The 19950-nt window shown below is 43.4% G+C and overlaps 1 protein-coding gene across 2 annotated transcripts in view; it reads left to right on the top strand.

The window, feature by feature from the left end:
- Nucleotides 1-19950, top strand: part of prkcha (protein kinase C, eta, a) — a 212627-nt gene that overhangs the window by 171018 nt on the left and 21659 nt on the right. For both annotated transcript variants that reach the window (XM_078562261.1, XM_078562262.1), the window contains 2 exons: nt 57-211; nt 16723-16861. In XM_078562261.1, coding sequence (XP_078418387.1) covers nt 57-211; nt 16723-16861 — 294 coding nt within the window. The remainder of the gene's footprint in view (nt 1-56; nt 212-16722; nt 16862-19950) is intronic.

Here is a 19950-nt window from a genome sequence, read left to right as displayed (position 1 = left end):
CACTGGTTTGTGGGTTTAGAGATAATATATTGATGTTTGTGTGTTGCTTCTTGCAGGATCGGATGTTTTTTGTGATGGAGTATGTAAATGGGGGAGACTTAATGTTCCAAATTCAACAAGTGCGGAAATTCGATGAGGTGCGTGCACAGTTCTACGCTGCAGAAATTACATCGGCGCTGATCTTTCTGCACAGCAAGAGAGTTATATATAGGTAAAGATAAAAATCTGTGTCTTTATTTAATTATGCAGCATCATTATAAGATGCACATGATGACTCAAAAGACCTTATGGTTTCAATGGAGAATCATAGAAAATTAGTAATTTACAGTGGAGAAGATGGCTCATCCTTTTTGTGTTGGTCCTTTTTACCAAAACAATCCAAACCAAATGCCCTGCCTTCTGTTGTGAAGAGGGTCTGCTGGCCCTTTACTTTCCTTTCAAAAGTGGTGATGGAGTGGAGTTGAATTGCTTGTAAACTGTAAAAAAATAGTTGGTTACTGTAACTGCTGCTGTTTAAAATTAACTTCATTTTCTTTATTCTCTGCATTTTAGTTTTAATCAGTAGTGACTTTCCACCTACCTAACAATGAAAAGTTTTCAATATTGCAGTGTAACTAGCTGTTCTTTCAGTAGCGGACATTTTGCTCCACGCTGTTTGCCAGCGCTTTCATTCAGATGTTCGTTTTAAACAATCATGCTACTGAGTTGAGTGGAGTTTGAGTGTTTGTTGACTGTACGATGAGCTATGACAGGAATCAGGTAGAAATTTCCTAAGGCATTTAAATTTAAAGTCCATTGACTAAGATGGAAAATTGGAGTGAGTAGGTTAAAATTGTGAGATTTGTTCTGACATATTTGTGCTGTGATGTGTCAATTTCCATACTTATGATTTATGAACACCAGAGATCCCTTGAGTCAGTTAGAGCTTCCTAATGCACGCTTTTGCAATGTTTGACCTAAAAATTACAATTTCTTGTAAATGCCACGTGCACTGTTATCTCCTGGTTGCAGGTTTGGTCGTAACCAGTGCACTGTGGCAATGGCAGCCAATGTGGAAATATTTGCATCAGAAATGATAAATGGGTTCAAAAGCTGTGCTCAGCATGGTCAAACAAATTGGAGAAAGTGAGTTTGGTGCATTTTTGCATTGGTACCTTGTCCACTGTTACAAATACACATCCAAACACTCAATTGAGATCAGTTCAAGGTCTTCACTGCAGCGAATTGCGATGGTAGTTTAAACATCTGTACACTGTGAATGAGCGCCTTTGTGAATGTACCTTGATAATATGAACGATTACCCGTTATAGAAATGTGATACTTCTATTTGATGTAAGCAACTTGCTCCTCCCTTTGCTACTTTCTATATAATGGACTTTCCATGTTTCATGCACAGTGGGATTGGCTTGTAAACAAGTTGAATGTACTTTTGGCAACAGGTTTCTGCTACAATTAAGTGGCTTTCGTCATCGTACACAATGAGGGCACCCAGAAACTTCCTGTAAATCTGTCAGTCACAGGAGGGATCCAGAAACCACTGGATACTCACTACATCACAAACCATTTGTGATTATTCCAGGTGCTGAGGAGATCCTACAAACTGGGATACCAAAAACCGCCAGCGATTGTGCTGGATACAGAGGATATTTTCAGATCTTGTGGCAGCTTTGTCAGCTGAATGCTCCTGTCACAGGCTGACTGACTGCAGCTATCTAATGTTAAAAGCCAATAAAACATTTAGGTTTTATTGTTTCTGACCTTCAGAATGTTTTGACCGGAGAACATATCATGGATCAAACGCAGTCTTTATTCAGAAAATGTTACAGATTTCCAGATGCAATGTACAGAAGTGATGAAGACAGTGAATTATTACACTTCTGGGACTTAATTCCACTTGAAAAGTTTTGTAAATAATCAGACTAGGAACTGATTTTTTTTTTGCCCATGTATTTCACACTTACCCTGCTACCTCAATGAGATTGAATTGTAACCAGTTGAAAGGTAACTCAGGACAGCTATGTTGGTCTTTTTCTTATTCGCTTTCTGATTCTGTTTTTCCCTCTGGATAGTGATGATACATTCTGCCATACGGTTCCTAGATTCCGACAAAAATCCAGTGTGACTGTTCTGCGTGTGTGAACCGAGATGGTAAATGTTGGCAGACTATTTGAGTGTGAGAGGCAATGCAGCAGGGCCTGGTCCTGTCCTTGGCCAATATCTACACCGATGTACTTGCTGTCCCAGGGATAGAAAAGAGAATACTGACTGGTTTTCCCCTACCATAGTCAAAGGTCACAGAAGCCAATTTTAGTGCCTCAAGTCCAACAATGCATTATTGGATGGAATCTGACATGGAGTAGCCCATCTGCTTCATATCCTTGATTATACTTAATTCAGGAGCAGCAGATGAGTTTTATCTGCAGGCTTTTGACAAGGATATAATGACTGGGTTGGTGTAAATATTTAGAATATTTGCTGATTATAACAGATAAGGTCAGCTTTTTAAAAAACCCCCCAAGCACTTGTTTCATTTACATCTCCAGTTGCCTCCATTTACCTAACAAAAAACGAGCTTGGATATGACTTCAGGAGTAGCTGATGTCCTTTGTCACCTCATCCAATTAGCTTTCTTTCACATAAAGTTGGTGTAAAAAAGTTATCCGACTACCTATTATGACGGAGGGCATCACAATAGAGCCTGAATCTGGTGTTGTTAGATATCATATAGACATATACAGTCTCAGTAGGTGTGGCCGGGCAGCAATCAAGAACAAAACCCTTCCCTAACCCAGGTATGTTGAGAACAATTTCTAACACGTGAAATGAGAGAAGGCTAATCGGTTCATCAAAGGCTCTGCCCATAGCTCATGCACAAGCTAACTGATTAGGGTCTTGACCCATCGTACTTTGCAAACTTTTCCTTCAGATTGTAGGAATATTTTGACCCCCAAAAGTTAATTAAGAAAAGCTCTATCCTTCATCGCCTTGCCATGTCATCTCCTCGGTCACAGGACTGCACAAGCCATTTTATGAAAGATGTTGAGTCCCTGATACTCCAATTGTATTCAGTTAACTCCTGTCAGGTTTATAGGACACAGTGCCATACCATAGATTCACACAGCACAGAAGGTAACCATTGGGGCCATTGTGCCAGAGTTGGAATTTTGAAAGAACCACCAATCAGTATCACTTCTCCCGTCTTTCCCCATAGCCATACAAACCTTTCCTTTTCCAGTGGGTACATTCCAGATCATATCAACTCACTGAGTTAAAAAAGTCCCTCATCTCCCCGCTGACCCAAGTACCAATTATTTTAAATCTGTGTCCCCTGGTTACCCACTGTCCTACTGGGGAAGCAGTTTCTACCTATTGACTCTATCAAAACCCCTCATGCATTTGCCCATTGAATCAACATCAAGGTCATCCCCGCTCTTCATAATTGCTAACCCCAGCAGGGATCTCATATAACTATTAAGGCTGGTATTTGTAATTAACAACACTTGTAGTCACAGAGTAATCATGCACGTTACATATAGAAGTAACATTACCCAATCACTATACTTGGTTCCCAAAAAGTGAGTCTGTCCGTTTGCACAATTGCCCCTTTCCCTAGCCATTCTTGCCTTCTACAATATACAACTTCAGGATCATTGTCATTGATGCGCAAGTAGCCCACTATAACCTTGGCAATTCTCTATTTACTGCTGAGCAAAAGCTGCTGTTCGTGCTCGAAGGATCAAGTGGAACTTTTTTGTGCCGAGCTCCCTGGAGAGAGTGGGATTATTTTTCCTCTCCGTCAGCTCAGTTCGTTTTTACGTGAGGACTTCTTCTTCATCATTGTAATTCTTAGCCTAATATAAGCGTTATTTCGAGCTGTTTAACAAGTTGCTGCTTTTTGTCACACTTGCTAATTAAGTAGACAGGCCAGCATTTTCCTCTCTGTGCTCACCTGGCCATTTAAAGCACAGATGAGGAGGAATTTCTTCTCTCAGAGGGTAGTCAATCTGTGGCATTCCTTACCGCAGAGGGCTGTAGAAGCTGGGTCGTTAAGAATATTCAAAGTGGAGATAGACAGGTTTTTACTCAGTAAGGGAATCAAGGGTTATGGGGAAAAGGCAGGAAAGTGGAGTTGAGGGGGTGCAGGTGCAGGATAGAGTCAGGCCGGCCATTCACAGAAATGGAGCATAGGCCAAAGCAGGCTGGTTAGAAGGCTTGCCTTGGTTTTCTGGGACTTTGTATTAAAGGCTTTAAGCCCCCACCTCCACTGCCCCCACCCCACCCACCAACTCCCCATTGCCCCCTCCTTGGTAACAAGCTCAATTGATCGTTAAGTAATTATTTAATAATGGCAGGTAAGCTGCCAGTTTCAGTGCCCGCCCACCTGCTGTATTATGGGGGACAACTCAGGGGTGGGTGGGCTTGTGGTGGCCTTCCCACCCCTCATATTTTACGAGATACATGCCTGGTGGGGGGGGGGGGCATAAAATCCAGCCCCATGGAGAAGCTGGTCTGACTCCACGAAAATTGTAGGGGTGGGGGATAGGAGATGCCTATTCCCACTATGGAGCAGGCCAGGTTATGAGTGCAAGGTCCGGGCTCGATACACGCATCCTTATCGCACGCCAGTGAAAATTTGGGGCACCAGGAATGGGGGCGGGAAACCTGCCTGCCATTTTAAAATGCCTCTGGAGTCCCTCCGACCCTGAGAAAATCCGGGCCAGTAGCTCTGTTCTTCATTGTGGCAAGAAATTTCCTGTCGGTGAGCGGGAGTGGGGGCCGGGCCCGCTTGCCGACAAGTAAAATGACGCGGAATGGCGTCTGGCGGAACTCCTGATGTCATCTCGCGTCATTTGCATTTTCAGGTAGGCAGGGGCGCAGCCAAGTCAACTGTGCGCCAGCCGACCTGTCAACGGCCTATTTAGGCCATTCAAAAAACAACTAAGCTCATTAGTGGACCTGCCGGTCCAACCTTAAGGTTGGCAGGCAGGTTGGAAGCACTGGCGGCAACATGAACAAGCATTAAACCTCATCCACGGGCAAGATGAGGTTTCATTGCTGAATCAAAAAATTAAGAGGCACTTTTAATTAACGTCATGTCCATGTCCCAACTCGTGTGACACTGTCACATGAGGGAACATGGATGGTGAAACTTTTTTACTTTGGGAACCGATCTCCCTGAGGTAGCACTTGGGAATTTTAGGAATCCACCCCCCCACACTGCACAGGAAGTGCATAGGGCTTCCCAGCGGACGCCACGCTGGGCGGGCCTTAATTGGCCCGGCCACTAAAAATGGCGGCAACCCGCCCCCGATCGGGGGTGCCGATCGGAGGGCTGCCCGCCCACCCCCGCAATTCCTCCCCGACGGGGGGAAAATTTTGCCCAATATTTACTTAGAGGAAATTTCTGCTCATCCAGTACTGGATATCTGACAAGCAGGCTGGCAACTTAGAAACAGTGAAGGAGTCAAGAGTGACTGTGATGAAGAAAAGTGTAAAATTCAATCCTATTTTAGCTCTTATTCACTGTAGATGGACTGGACTGCACAGTGGAGTTCAGTTAATATAGTCCCAATCTATGTTAAACTATATATCTTGAGGAGTTTGTTTATTCAATAGGGTTGGACTTTGTCAGCGTTGGGGTTATTGCTGGTTTAAACCAAGTTGTGTATTAACAGGCTGTTTTTCAATTAACAATTGAAGCCAAATACTTCAAAAAAAGCTTTGAATTCCTAACCCTTGACAAGCTTTGTAATCATTTTATTTATTTGTTCAGGTGTTGTCTTTTGTAGCACTTGAGCAAGCTTTACCTGCGTTATGTTGCAAAATCACAAACATGTTCTTTTTAAATTAGTGTATGCTGTTACTACACACAGTCGTCGGACCAGTTATTCCTCACACAAGTGACAATAAGCAAACACGAGGCATATTTACTGGTTTCTTTTGAACAACTGAATACATCTTCAGCAGTATGAGAAGTCTATAGTGCAGCCTTCGATTTGATTATTTTATATAAGTATATAGGAATCCAAATTCTAGGTTTATCCTTGTGGAGTTGGTCAACTCTTGTGCAGCATTAATCTTATTTTCAGTGTGAAGGTTAACATTGCAAGAGTGTGATCTGTAAGTCACAGTATATAATTAAGCCTGTTGATCCGAGCTTGATCAGACCAGAGTACTGGAAGCAGCTTGGAGAATCTACAAAGCCAACTGAAAGGTGATTTGGGTCATTCGGTGATGCGTCAGACCCAGCTGCTGCCAATTTTAAAAAGACTGCACAAACCTGATAGTTGGCAGGAAGATCAAATAGAGCAATTAATGGATTTAATTAATAAAGCAGCATACATCAGAATCAATTGAAGCGTTGATCTGAATCAGCTAAATTACATGTTCCATTCTAATCTGAATATAGGACCAGTAATTAAGGATTATTGATCTGAATGAACTAAATGACATGTTTCCCTTTAATCTGGATGTCAGACCTGCTGATAATGACTGTGGGAACTAATGAAACAAAATAACATAAAGTGCTACAATGTTGAAGCACTCTTGATTAGTGGCTATGTCTTTCAGAAGAGATATAACAGCAAACCTAATTTGTCATCCTAGGTGGCCATAAAAGATTCCATAGCACTATTCGAAGAGCAGGAAGCCCTCCTGGTGTCCTGGCCAACATTTAACGCTCAACAACCATCACTAAAACTGATCATCTGGTCATTATCATGTTTCTGTTTGTGCACCTTACTGTTTACTGATTGGCTGCTGTGCTTTCCTATATTACTACATGACTACACTTCAGAATTACATCATTGGTTGTGAAGCGTTTTGTGGTCATGAAAAATGCAAAATAAATGCAAATTATTTTCTTCTTTCTTTACATTTACATCATCTCTATCTAGCATATCTAATGTTCTTCACCTTCCTTACACCACAAAGTTAAGTATTTCCGAATTCCTCACATTAAGGCCACAAGAAAGTATGGAATAATAATAAATTCTAGAAAAGGCCCACAAAGGTCATGGACAAACCCGGCTTTGCCCTATTCATTTTGCTTCTTAAGGAAAGGTTCTGCAAAATTTTTCTCTGTGCACTGCCCCTGTTCTCCACCTCCCCACCCAAAAGTAAACAGAGCAATTCTCTGCAGCCTAGGTAATTTAACCCCATTCTCTAGTCATCCCTTACACCAGATGCCTTTTTAATGTCTGCATTTTGAACTTGGTACAACTTATCGAGGTTGCCTTTCAAGCATGGCGACTTCTGAAGTGAGCATTTTAAATAATGGTACTGATCATAGAATTGAAGTACAGGGCACTGGGATTTACAAGCACAGTTATGTAATGGCTGACATGAGGCACTTTGAACACGGAAAAGACTATCTCAGCTACATCAAGCTTCTTAATAATTCAATAGGTCAGCTTCAAATCCTGTCTCAGGTTCTGCCTATGCTTGGTAAACAGACTCAATTGAAGAAGATTTCATCTGTATTCGTTTTCAAAAAGGGTTTTCCTGATATGGTAGCTTTATTTATTTTCTTGGTAGAGAAAATATTCACCATGCAAGACGTCGAAATAACAGTTTCAAAAGAAAAGGTAATCATTCTGCCTCGGAGTAGACATTCAGGAGACAAGTTTAATTGTCTTTTCCTGCTATTAAACTGTCCAGTTTGAAAACTTGGATGGATAAATGAGGAAATTAAATTATTGTATTTTTTATTAGCCTGCAGAATACATTTAGAATAAGCCAAATTATAGCATTTTATTGTGTCAAAGTTAAGCTGATTTAATAAAGAGAATTGATTGAAACCTAAGTTGTTGGACACCTTAGAGAAAATAATGTTCCCTATATGTTAGCTAAAGTTTTATTCCGCCAAAGAACCCTTTAAAAGACAACCCCAAACTTACTTGTTTAAGCTCAGTCACAATATAAAGGACATTCGCATTTTAGAATTCTGCCCAGACACTGGGAGTCCTGCCAGGAATCACAAAATCCATAATCACATGATCTAAACCACTCCTGTAACATTAAGGTTGGAAATTTTACGCTTCAGATTGGCAACATGCCACACTCTGTCAGTAGTGGTGTGATTCCATCCTACAGTCCCCATCCTTCCTGCTCCTAAGCCTCTGCGCTAGTGTGTTACAGCAAATTCCTGTACCGAGACAAACCTGCCATTTTAAATATAGAGCTAATAGATTTGTTTCAGAAGTATTAAATTTGTTTGGCAAAACTTCTGGAAGGCACTGTATTACATTTCTAAAGATCTACAGTAAATTAGGTTTCTGTGTAAAATGGTGAATGCTGGTATGTTTATTAAAGGAGTAATACCATTGTCAAATGAACAACATTGGAATTTCAATAAGTTTGAATCATGTCAACAGTGAGCAGATTTTGCCTGGAAACTTCCTTATCTCTGGAGTTGTTTTTATCAGGATTTTTTTTTTCTCCTTTTCTTTTTATTCATTCACAGGATGTGAGGCAAGGCCAGAATTTGTTACCCTTGAGAAGGTTGTAGTGAGCCACCGTATTGAACCGCTGCAGCCCCTGTACACCTACAGTGCTGTTAGGAAGGGAGTTCCAGGATTCTGACTCCGTGACAAGGAAGAGCGATATAAGGCAGGATTTTGCCCTTGGCGGGGGCGGCTGACTGCGATCAGTTCCGCATCGTGATTTCATGTGGGCGGGCCAGTTAAGGCCGGCCCTGTGTGGATCGCGAGCGGCAGCACTGAGCATTGCCTGTGCGGGCGGGAGGAGGAGGGAGAGCCGGGCCTAGTGTGCAGTTAGTTCATGCGCAAAAAAGAGCACTTCAATCTCCTTTAGGCACGGAGCTGCCTCAGGGAGATTGAAGCGCTGTGTAAAAAAAAAATGAAGAGAATAAAAATTTAATAAGAAGTGTTCCCACATGTGACTCTGTCACATGAGCTGGGACATGTTTTTAATTCAAAAATAAAGTTTTTATTTAATGTTTATTTGCTTTAAGAAACCTCATCCTGCTTGTGGATGAGGTTTCCTAAAAAATGTAAAGCCCAATTGGTCTGTTTGCCTGCCCACCAACCATTAGGTTGGACGGGCAGAGTAAATTTGAATTTAATTAGATTGTTAATGACCTTAATAGGCCTTTTAATTATCGGCGGGCGCGCAGCCAACTCTGGCGCACGCCGATCAAATGAAATATCACGAGACTGTGGGATGACGTCGGGACGCACGCCTGATGTTATCGCGCGTCATTTTATGCCCGGGCGTGTCAGGCACGCGCCCGCATGCCGAGCGTAATATTCTGCCCATAGTTCCCAAGTCAGGATGGTATTGGACTTGAAGGGGAGCTTGCAGGTGGTGGTGCTTTCATGCGCCTGCCGCCCTTGGCCTTTTAAGTGGTGGAGGTTGTGGGTTTGGATGGTGCCGTTGAAGGAAGCTTGGTGAGTTACTGCAGTACATCCTCTAGGTGGCACAAGCTGCTGTCACCATACATGGAGGGAGTGAATGTTTAAGGTGGCGGGTGGGATGCTGAACAAGCAGGCTGCTTTGTCCTGAGTTGTGTTGAGCTTCTTGAGTGTTGTTGGAGCTGTACTCATTCAGGCAAATGAAGAGTATCCCATCACACTCCTGGCTTGTGCCTTGTAGATGGTGAACAGATTTTGGGGAGTCAGGGGGTAAGTTGCTCGCTGCTGAATTCTTCACTTCTGACCTGCTCTTGTAGCCACAGTATATTTAGGGCTGGTCCAATTAAGTTTCTTGCCAAGCCCCCAGAATGTTAATGGTGGCAAATTCAGTGATGGTAATGTTACTCAATGTCAAAGGGAGATGGTTAGATTCTCCCTTGCTGGAGATGGTCATTGCCCGGCACTTGTCTGCCACAAATATTACTTATCAGCCGAAGGCCAAGACTGACTTTCTACCAATTGCATATTTTACCGCATATGGGCATGGATTTGCTTCAGTATTTGAAGAGTCAGTCGCACATAGTACTGAACATTGTGCAATAATCAGCAAACATCCCCAATTCTGACCTTATAGTGGAGGAAAAGTCATTGATGAAACAGCTGAAAATTGGTTGGCCTCAGACACTACCTGAGGAACTCCTGCAGTGATGTCCCGGGGCTGAGAGGATTGACCTCCAACAATCACTGAAGACTTGTGCTCCAGAACTTGCCGTGCCCCTAGCCAATCTGTTCCAGTACAGCTACAACACTGGCATCTACCCAGCTATGTGAGAAATTGCCCAGGTATGCCCTGTACACAAAAGGCAAGTGAGGGAGAGGTCATAAACAGTGCTATCAAGCGGCACTTGCTTAGCAATAACCTGCTCACTGATGCTCCGTTTGGGTTCCGGCAGGGTCACTCAGCTCTTGACCCCATCACAGCCTTGGTCCAAGCATGGATAAAACAGCTGAACTCCCGAGGTGAGTTGAGAGTGACTGGCCTTGACATCAAGGCAGCATTTGACCGAGTGTGGCATCAAGGCACCCTAGCAAAACTGGAGTCAATGCGAATCGGGGGAAAACTGTCCAATGGTTGGAGTCATACCTAGCGCAAAGCAAAATAGTTGTGGTTGTTGAAGGTCAATCATCTCAGTCTCAGGGCATCACTGCAGGAGTTACTCAGGGTAGTGTCCTAGGCCCAACCATCTTCAGCTGCTTCATCAATGACCTTCTTTCCATCATTAGGTCAGAGGTGGGGATGTTCGCTGATGATTGCACAATGTTCAGCACCATTCCCGACTCCTCAGAATCTGAAACAGTCCATGCCCAAATGTAGCAAGACCTAGACAATATTCAGGCTTGGGTTGACAAGTGACAAGTAACATTCGCGCCACATAAGTCACCATCTTCAACAAGGGAGAATCCAAACATCGAGCCTTAACATTCAATGGCATTACCACCGCTGAATCCCCTATCAACATCCTGGGGTTACCATTGACCAGAAACTGAACTGGGCTATAGAAAATACTGTGGCTACAAGAGCAGTTCAGAGGCTAGGAATCCTGCAATGAGTAACTCACCTCCTGACTCCCCAAACTCTGTCCACCATCTACAAGGCACAAGTCAGGAATGTGATGGACTACTCCCCACTTGCCTGGATGAGTGCAGCTCCAACAACACTTGAGAAGCTTGACACCATCCAGGACAAAGCAGCCCACTTGTTTGGCTCCCCATCCACAAACATTCACTCCCTCCACCACCGACACACAGTAGCAGCAGTATGTACCATTTACAAGATGCACTACCAGAACTCGCCAAGGCCCCTTAGACAGCACCTTCCAAGCCCACGACTGCTACCGCGTAGAAGGACAAGGGCAGCAGACAGATGGGAACACCACCACCTGGAAGTTCCCCTCCAAGCCACACACCATCCTGACTTGGAAATGTATCGCTGTTCCTTCACTGTCACTGGGTCAAAACCCTGGAACTCCCTCCCTAACAGCACTGTGGGTGTACCTACACCACATGGACTACAGGCAATAAGTCCCAGACTCCCACCATTCTGTGGATGAAACGATTTCTCTTCAACTCCCTTCTATCCTTTCTACCAATTGCTTTAAATTTATGACCCCTCTGCTAAGGAAAATATGTCCTTCCTATCCACTCCATTCACCTCAATTAAATCTCTCCTCAGCCTCCCCTGTTCCAATGAATACAACCCCAACCATTCAATATCCGATCATTTATTTTTTCATTATTCTTTCACAGGATGTGGGCACTGCTGGCAAGGCCAGCATTTGTTGCCCATCTCTAATTGCCCTTGTTAGGTCATTTAAGAGTCAACCACATTGCTGTGGGCCTGGAGTCACGTGTAGGCCAGACCAGGTAAGGATGGTAGATTTCCTTAGTGAACCAGCCACTATTTCTAAGGCTAATATTCCAGATTTGCTTTTATTCCAGATTTGTTAACTGAATTCAAACTCCACCAGCTGGCCTTGGTGGGATTTGAACCCACACCCCCAGAGCATTCCCCTGGCTCTCTGGATTATTAGTCCAGTGACATTACCACGTGCCATCAACTCCCCCTTATGAAATTCTCCAGTCCTGGCAAATCTCCTCTAAACTTCTCATCCGTCCTGCAATGCAGTGACAGAAATGTATGCAGTGCCCTTCCTGTGGCACAACCAGTGCTTTCTACAGTTCTAGCATTACCTCCCTATTCTTATAATGTACGCCCTGGCTAATAAGGGAAAGAATTCCATATGCTGCTTTGGCCTGCTTAGCTTCCTGTCCTGCTCCTTCAGGGATCTGTGGACATACACTCCAAAGTCCCTCTGTTCTCTATACTTTTCAATATCCTTCCATTTAATATGTATTCCTTTGCCTTGTTTGCACTTCCCAAATGCATTACCCCATGCTTCTCCAGATTGAATTCCATTTACCACTTTCCTGCCCACCTGACCAGTCCCTTGGTATGTTCCTGCAGTCCACAGCTTTCTTCCTCATTATCAATCACATGGCCAATTTTTGTCTCATCTGCAAACTTTTTAATCATGCTCCCTGCATTTTAAGTCTAAATCATTGATATATTTTGTTTAAGGCAAGGGACCTAGTACTGAACCCTGCAGAACTCCACTGTAAATGGTCATAAAGACACCAGCTGACCATTATACTTTGCTTCCAGCCTCTGAGCCCATTTTGGATCCAGTTTTCCATGCTCCCTTGGATCTCATGGGTTTTTACTTTTCTGACAAGTCTGCCTTGTGGAACTTTGTCAAAAGCCTTGCTGAAAACATGCAGACTACTTTAAACCTACCACCCTCATCGACTCTCCTGATCATCTGGGGCTGTCTTTCTTCTTTTCAATTTTCTAAAAGCTACAGAAAGTGTTTGAGATAATGACCAGGCATCTCACATACACTCTCAAACCTCTTTAACACCGCACAGCCTGTGCAGTGACACTGCAGAAAGTCTTGTAATTTGACTTGTGGTTCAAAAGAATTCAGTAATCATAGATTGAATGGAGCAAGCACCAAAAACAGTGTAAAAATGCTGCTGTGAAAATTTCTTTCACATTTGAGGCATTATTCTTTGTACAAAGAGACGGGTTAATTTGGCTTGAATCCATGGCACTTTTGAGTTTCAGAGGAAATGGTGTTTGCAGCTCATTTCACCCTGTGTATGCACTTAAATCTCCTTATCAGTGTGAATTAAATGGATTGAAGGGAGTGCTACTCTTGCCAGGGAACAATTAAGGCCATTTCATTGTATATATTGGCATGTTGACTAGTGGGACATCGATTGCACAAAAAAAACTTGGCAATATACATGCCAAACTAATAGCTTCAAAAATAGCAGACCCAGCCCGAAGAAAGCTAACAACTCAAAAAAACAACCCTGACCATATTGGCTTTTGTGCCATACATCTAAACAGTGCACACGATACAGATGTGGGCTTCTCATTATCTAAGCTGCAGATATAATCAGATTGCATCGTTTGCATAATGGAAGAGTATGGCCATAAATTTCAGGAAATTTCTTGAGAAATTACGAGTGTTGTGCAAAAGGTGTAGTGCACATGGATTTTCAAAAGGCTTTTTCAATAAGATGTCCCTCATGAGGCTCTTTACAAAAACTAAGGCAAGTGGTATTAGACGCTATGTAGCAGCATGGATTGAAAGTTTGCCAATGGGCAGGAAGCAAAGAGTTAGGATAAATGAGTATTGGCCAAAATATTAGTCAAAATTGCTCCTTCAGGTTGCTTGCCAGTTATTCTGTATAAAAAAGAAAGATTTGCATTTATATAGCACTTTCACAACCACTGGATATGTCAGTGGTTTACAGACAATGAAGGGCTTTTGAAATGTAGTCATTGTACAGTAGGAAACATAGCAGCCAATATGCATTCAGCAAACTTCCACAAACAGCAATGCGATAACGACCAGACAACCTGTTTTTTGTGACGTTGATAGAGGGATAAATATTGCCCAGGACACCGGGATAAACCCCCTGCCCGAGTGTTTCGGTGAGTGATTCACGCTGGCCGTTAATTGGCCAGCCAGCGTGAAGTCACGGTTGGGGACTGATCACAGGTGGCGGACCATTGCACAGCCGCTCCCACGCCCATCTACTGCGCCCGCCCGACGAGGGGAAAATCCTCCCCATATAATAGTCCAGCACAAAAAGGCCCTTTGAGTCTGTGCCAGCTTTTTTGAAAAGCAATCCAGTTAGTAACCATTACCACACTTTTTTTTCCATATCCCTGCACTTTTTCTCCTCCATGTAATTATCCAATTCCCTTTTGAAAGCCACTATTGAATCTGTTTCCAACAACCTATCTGACAGTGCATTCCAAATCCTAGCTACTCACTTCCCCCATGTTGACTCGTGTTCTTTTCCCAATCATATTAAATCTATGCCCTCTGGCTATCGACTGTTCATCCATTGGAGACAGTTTCTCTTTATTTACTCTGTCTAAACCCTTCATGATTTTAAACACTCCTATCAAATCTCCTTTTTGTCTTCTCAGCTCTAAGGAGAAACCCCAGCTTCTCTAGTCTGCCCATCCAACCGTAATCCCTCATCCCTGGAACTATCCTAGTAAATATCTCCTATACCTTGTACAAATCCTTCACAAAGTTCCTAAAGTGTGGTGCCCTTGAAAAGGCAGTGATGAGCCTTCTTCTTGAAACACTGCAGTTTGTGTGGCGAATGTACTCAACAATGTTGTTTGGTTACAAGCTCCCAGGTTTTGATCCAGCAATGATGAATGAACAGCGATATATGTTCAAGTTAGAACAATGTATAACTTGGAGAGGAACTAGAAGGTGAAGGTGCTCCCATGATTTGCTGCCCTTGCCCTTCAAGGTGGTGGAGACTACAGATTTGTGAGGCACTGCCATTGTCTGACCTAAATTGTGAAGAATGTGTATTTTGGCAAGGCACTGGAGGCTGCTGGTGCATGTCAAACTGCACTACGCCATGAGTCACTCCCTTCAGGAACACAGTGGGGGTGGGGGAATATTGAAGTCAGAAAACATCTACCCATGCACTGCAATTTGCCATTTACAATATTTCAACTAATTAGCCAAGAACATCCAAATGCTAGCAGAAGCACTGAATGTCAGAAATGTCAGCAACTCGAGCTGGAGATGGATGGACAAAGGCTTTGGGTCAGTCCATCCTGGCTGTGCCAGTGAAATCTGAAGCTGATTGTGCACCTTTTGAATGATGACATGAAACCCAAGTTCTCTACCGGCGTCATCTTCTTTCCTTTTTAGTCATTTCTGGAAACATTTTGAAAGGCAACAAAGAAAAACACAAGCTTCGTTCTGCCTGGCTGCACCGCCTCTATTTGGTGTTGAGCGTGAGGTTTGTAGAAGGGATATAGAGCTGCAGCATGAGCCCCCCCACCTTAACCGTTCCATTAGATTTTAAAAAAGTTTGAAAGTCCTCTCCTTTCAATCCAATTGAAATTAGTAACACATCTAATGGATCTGACGAAAACAGAAGATGAGCAAAAACAGGCAATAGAATCCATTAGCATCTATAAGGGAAAGATACTAACAGACTTTTAATGTCACTTTTATACTTTCGGTTCAGATTTGCAGCATTTATGTATTTTTCTTTTTCTCTCAACTGATCGACCCATGTATCTTTGCATTCGATTTTCCCAAAGTTAACTGGCTGCCTCATTTGTCTACATAACAATAGTAACTACATTTCAAAAGTAATTTGGCTGTGAAGCACCTTGGGATGTCTTGAGGATGTGAAAGGGGGAATGTAAATGCATCTTTTCTTTCAAAAGTAAATACTTTCTATCTGGTTCATGAATAGTCCTTTAAATGGAATACACACAGAAATAAAGTCAGTCTTGTAGCTCTTACTGGAAAGCTGCTTCATTTCAATTTTTGTTTCGCTTCCAGCTGAAGTTGGAAGAGAAGCCCGTTTGTTGGTTTCTGTAAGCTTGCAGCAGTGATATTTGACTGTTGATGGATGTGTTCTCTAGCCAAATTTCCAACGTATTAGTAACTGCAAACAAAGTATTCATAAAAATTCCAGTTACAAGTATGACAAGGGGAGGCCAAGAATTACAACTGCCATGTGGAGCATGAAACTAATCACACCTAACGTGTGTCCAGTGTCCCCTGTTAATTTGGGTTACCAATTATTCCTTCTACTGTTTTTCTAAGCTGTGAATATTCTCTCAATAGGGATAAATCCAATTCTGAAGAGATATGGTTCAAAGCTGAAGAACAGCTGTGTTATGTTGTGTGATAACAGGATTTTCACTTGTGCACTGGGGGTTAACATGCACACGATAATATTCTTTCCTCCCTGTTCTGAAGATACTAATTCTTGCTGGCATATTCTTCCATAGGCACTGGTAGCATTTTGGCACTTTGTCCGAAAAGTAGTCCTTCATGTTTGAGCCAGGATAATAATTGTTGGAGTGCTATTTGACCCTGGAGGGCTTCACTGCTGGACGTATTCAGTGTTCACACACTTGTCGTTTCCGGCAGGGTCACTGATAGCAATCAGGAACTGGAAATCTGGCTCATGTCCCTTTATCACTCCTCGAATTCTGAGGTCATTGTAGAACATTTAGCAGTTGCTGCACATAAGAACAACCAACTCTTTATAGAAGCATTTATTACCTTTCCATTAGACCACCAGTTATACTGTTCTGTCCTATTATTTATCCAATATTCAGTAGATATAATCACACAATGTAGTAAGATCTACTGTTGCTTGGAACAGAATTTTAAAATTGCAAAAATGTATCATTTTGTGTTTCCCTCTTTCGTAGAGATTTGAAACTGGATAATGTTCTATTAGATTCGGAGGGACATTGCAAACTGGCTGACTTTGGAATGTGCAAAGAGGGAATCTATAATAATTACACAACTGGGACCTTCTGTGGTACACCTGACTACATTGCACCAGAGGTAGGTAAAAGGCAAACGAGAATCCTTGCCAGTGTACTGTTTTGTTAGAGATCCAGTTAGGAATGAGAATGAGCACTTCATTGAGGCTGGTTATCAACTGATTCTTTTGAAAGAATCTTTTGTACTTGCCTCTGCCCTTACTTGTGAAGCTTTGTACAGGATTCGGCCTGCAGAATTGTGGCACTCTCGACATTGTGATTGATCTCAGGTAAGTACATCAATTACCTGGGCTTCTTAGCATAGTTTGATCCACGATGGGATTGTTTAATGCCCTGACCTGTGGCGAGTTTGGTGGTGGGTGGGGAACCTGCCACCTTTCCCCTTCCACCCCAATCAAGTCAGTGGCGGATAGGCCTGCGGACAGCTTTTCCGCCCCACCATAAATTGAGGCCCTTAAAGGTTTCATCCTGCCGCCATTGGTATTGATCCAGCAGCAGGTGGGGAGCTAGCCAATCAGGGGACACAACAAGCAAACCCATGTGAGTTTGAAACAAAAACAAAACTAGCTGGAAAAACTCAGCAGGTCTGACAGCATCTGCGGAGAGGAACACAGTTAACATTTCGAGTCCGTATGACTCTTCATCAGAAATGAGGTGAAATATAAGCTGGTGGAGGGGGGTGGGACAGGTAGAGCTGGATAGAGGGCTAGTGATAGGTGGAGGCAAAGAAGAGATTGCCAAAGATGTCATAGACAAAAGGACAAAGGGGTGTTGACGGTGGTGATATTAGCTAAGGAATGTGCTAATGGTGACATTAAGGGTAGAAAGCAGGACGAGCAAGTGGCAGATAGCCCTAGTGGGGGTGGGGTGGGGGGAAGGGATCGAAATGGGCTAAAAGGTGGAGATAAAACGATAGATTGAAATAAATTTAAAAACAGGTGGGAAAAGAAAAATATATTTTAAAAATTATAAATTTTTGGAAAAGGGGGGATCGGAAAGGGGGTGGGATGGAGGAAAGAGTTCATGATCTGAAGTTGTTGAACTCAGTATTAAGTCCGGAAGGCTGTTAAGTGCTTAGTTGGAAGATGAGGTGCTGTTCCTCCAGTTTGCGTTGAGCTTCCCTGGAACATTGCAGCAGGCCAAGGATGGACATGTGGGCATGAGAGCAGGGTGGTGTGTTGAAATGGCAAGCGACAGGGAGGTCTGGGTCATGCTTGCGGTCAGACCGAAGGTGTTCCGCAAAGCGGTCACCCAGTCTGCTTTTGGTCCCTCCAATGTAGAGGAAACCGCATTGGGAGCAGCGAATGCAGTAGACTAAATTTGTGGGAAGTGCAAGTGAAATGCTGCTTCACTTGAAAGGAGTGTTTGGGCCCTTGGACAGTGAGGAGGGGGGAAGTAAAGGGGCAGGTGTTGCACCTTCTGCGGTTGCATGGTAAGGTGCCATGGGAGAGGGTTGAGGTGTTGGGGGTGATGGAGGAGTGGACTAGGGTGTCCCGGAAGGAACGATCCCTGCGGAAAGCCGCCGGGGGGGGGAAAGGGAAGATGTGTTTGGTGGTGGCATCATGCTAGAGTTGACGGAAATGGCGGAGGATGATCCTTTGAACGTGGAGGCTAGTGGGAGGCCATGTGAGTTTGCTAGTGAGCTCTTGGGGCAGTTCCATATTCAAAGGCACTCAGTGCCTGATCAAGGAAAATGGCTCTGGGAAAGGGGAGCCTTCTGAGAGCCACCCACTTTGCTGCCGACCTCCCACCACCCCCAACCTAGGCCTTGGATGGATGTCATACAGGCAGCAGCCACTGCCTCCTTGGTGGCTCTGCTGTTCAATAGAGCCACTGGCCTCTGATAGGCCAGTAGCTCTCGACAGGCAGGACTTCCGCCCCAGGGGTCTTTGATCCGGGGAGGGCCTGCTGATGTCCAGCTAAGTGCCTGAGTGGCACTTAGTTCAGGAGGCCTTCTCTAAAAGAAGAGACGCGGGGCTGTTGCCTCCATTAAATACCTCCCTATGTTTCACATGTGCTGGTAAGTCTATTGTTTGCATTTCCAAATAGCGATGGACCTCAGGAGCTACTTTAAAAGTTCACAGGTCAGTTTGAGAATTTTGCTACTGTCCTGGCTGTAATCAGCTATCTCAGTGTCTACTCAGGAGTCAAACTGGGTGCCTTTTGATCAGTACTATATCCAGCTACACGTACGCCTTTTGAGCAGTGACGCTTTGGTTTTGCAGTACAAGTATTGCCCCTGACAACTGGGGAACGTACAGAAACCAGAAACAAAGTTGTATTTCATTACATGGAAACAATTGTGCCTTTACAAGCATGTTGGTTCACACGAGCAGCTTGATTGTTGCTTCAAGTGTGGCGAGAGCCCTGCAACGCGACAGCTACCCAAAGGTAATATTCCCAAATCACTTTAAGAAATGGTGATGCATTCTTCGAGACATTAGCTTTGTGCAACATCCACTCCAAGCTATCTGCTCTGCATAATGTAAATAGGATCACTGAAAGCTTTCCCTTATCTGATTAACTGCAAAGGTTCAGATGTTCAAAGATAACTATTCAGCACAATTCACACAGCCACACAAGGATGTTTCATATCGGTTAAGCCATGGCAATAACAATCAGTGTTCTCATGTTAATGTTGACCGAGTGAGCTCAGAGTTTTTATTTTGGTGAAAGTTTTATTTGTAAGATGGGAAATGCAAATATTGGGCAATGGAATGATTTATAACTTTTCTTACTCCATGTACCCACTCACCCACACTTTGACATGACCGGATGCAAGGATTTATAACCACTTCGGTTCACCTTTACCTTCATAAAAGCATCCCATATGGCACAGTAGGACTTTGCTATCTTATAGAGCTCACATTTTATTGCCAATTTCTGCAGAATTATATGAACAGTGTTGTGCACTGGACTGTTTCCTTTAGGACCTAGGTTGAGATTACTCAAACCTTTTTCAGGCAGGACCTTTAAGGATGTTTAAGAGAAGAGAATGTCATCAAATTGGTTTGGACTGAATTTGAACCTTGATTGCTCAACTGAACGGATACCTTTTTTTGCATTGGCCTGTTCCTGAGTTATTTTGGTACAGGATCTGAATCAGTGGCCTGATTCAGCTTGACCAGTGCAAGGATTAAATTTCTCGGA

This window comes from Cetorhinus maximus, chromosome 18, assembly GCF_964194155.1.
Source record: "Cetorhinus maximus chromosome 18, sCetMax3.hap1.1, whole genome shotgun sequence".
Classification (NCBI taxonomy): domain Eukaryota; kingdom Metazoa; phylum Chordata; class Chondrichthyes; order Lamniformes; family Cetorhinidae; genus Cetorhinus; species Cetorhinus maximus.
Note: the sequence above shows the minus strand (reverse complement) of the source record. Positions and strands in the feature narration are given on the sequence as shown.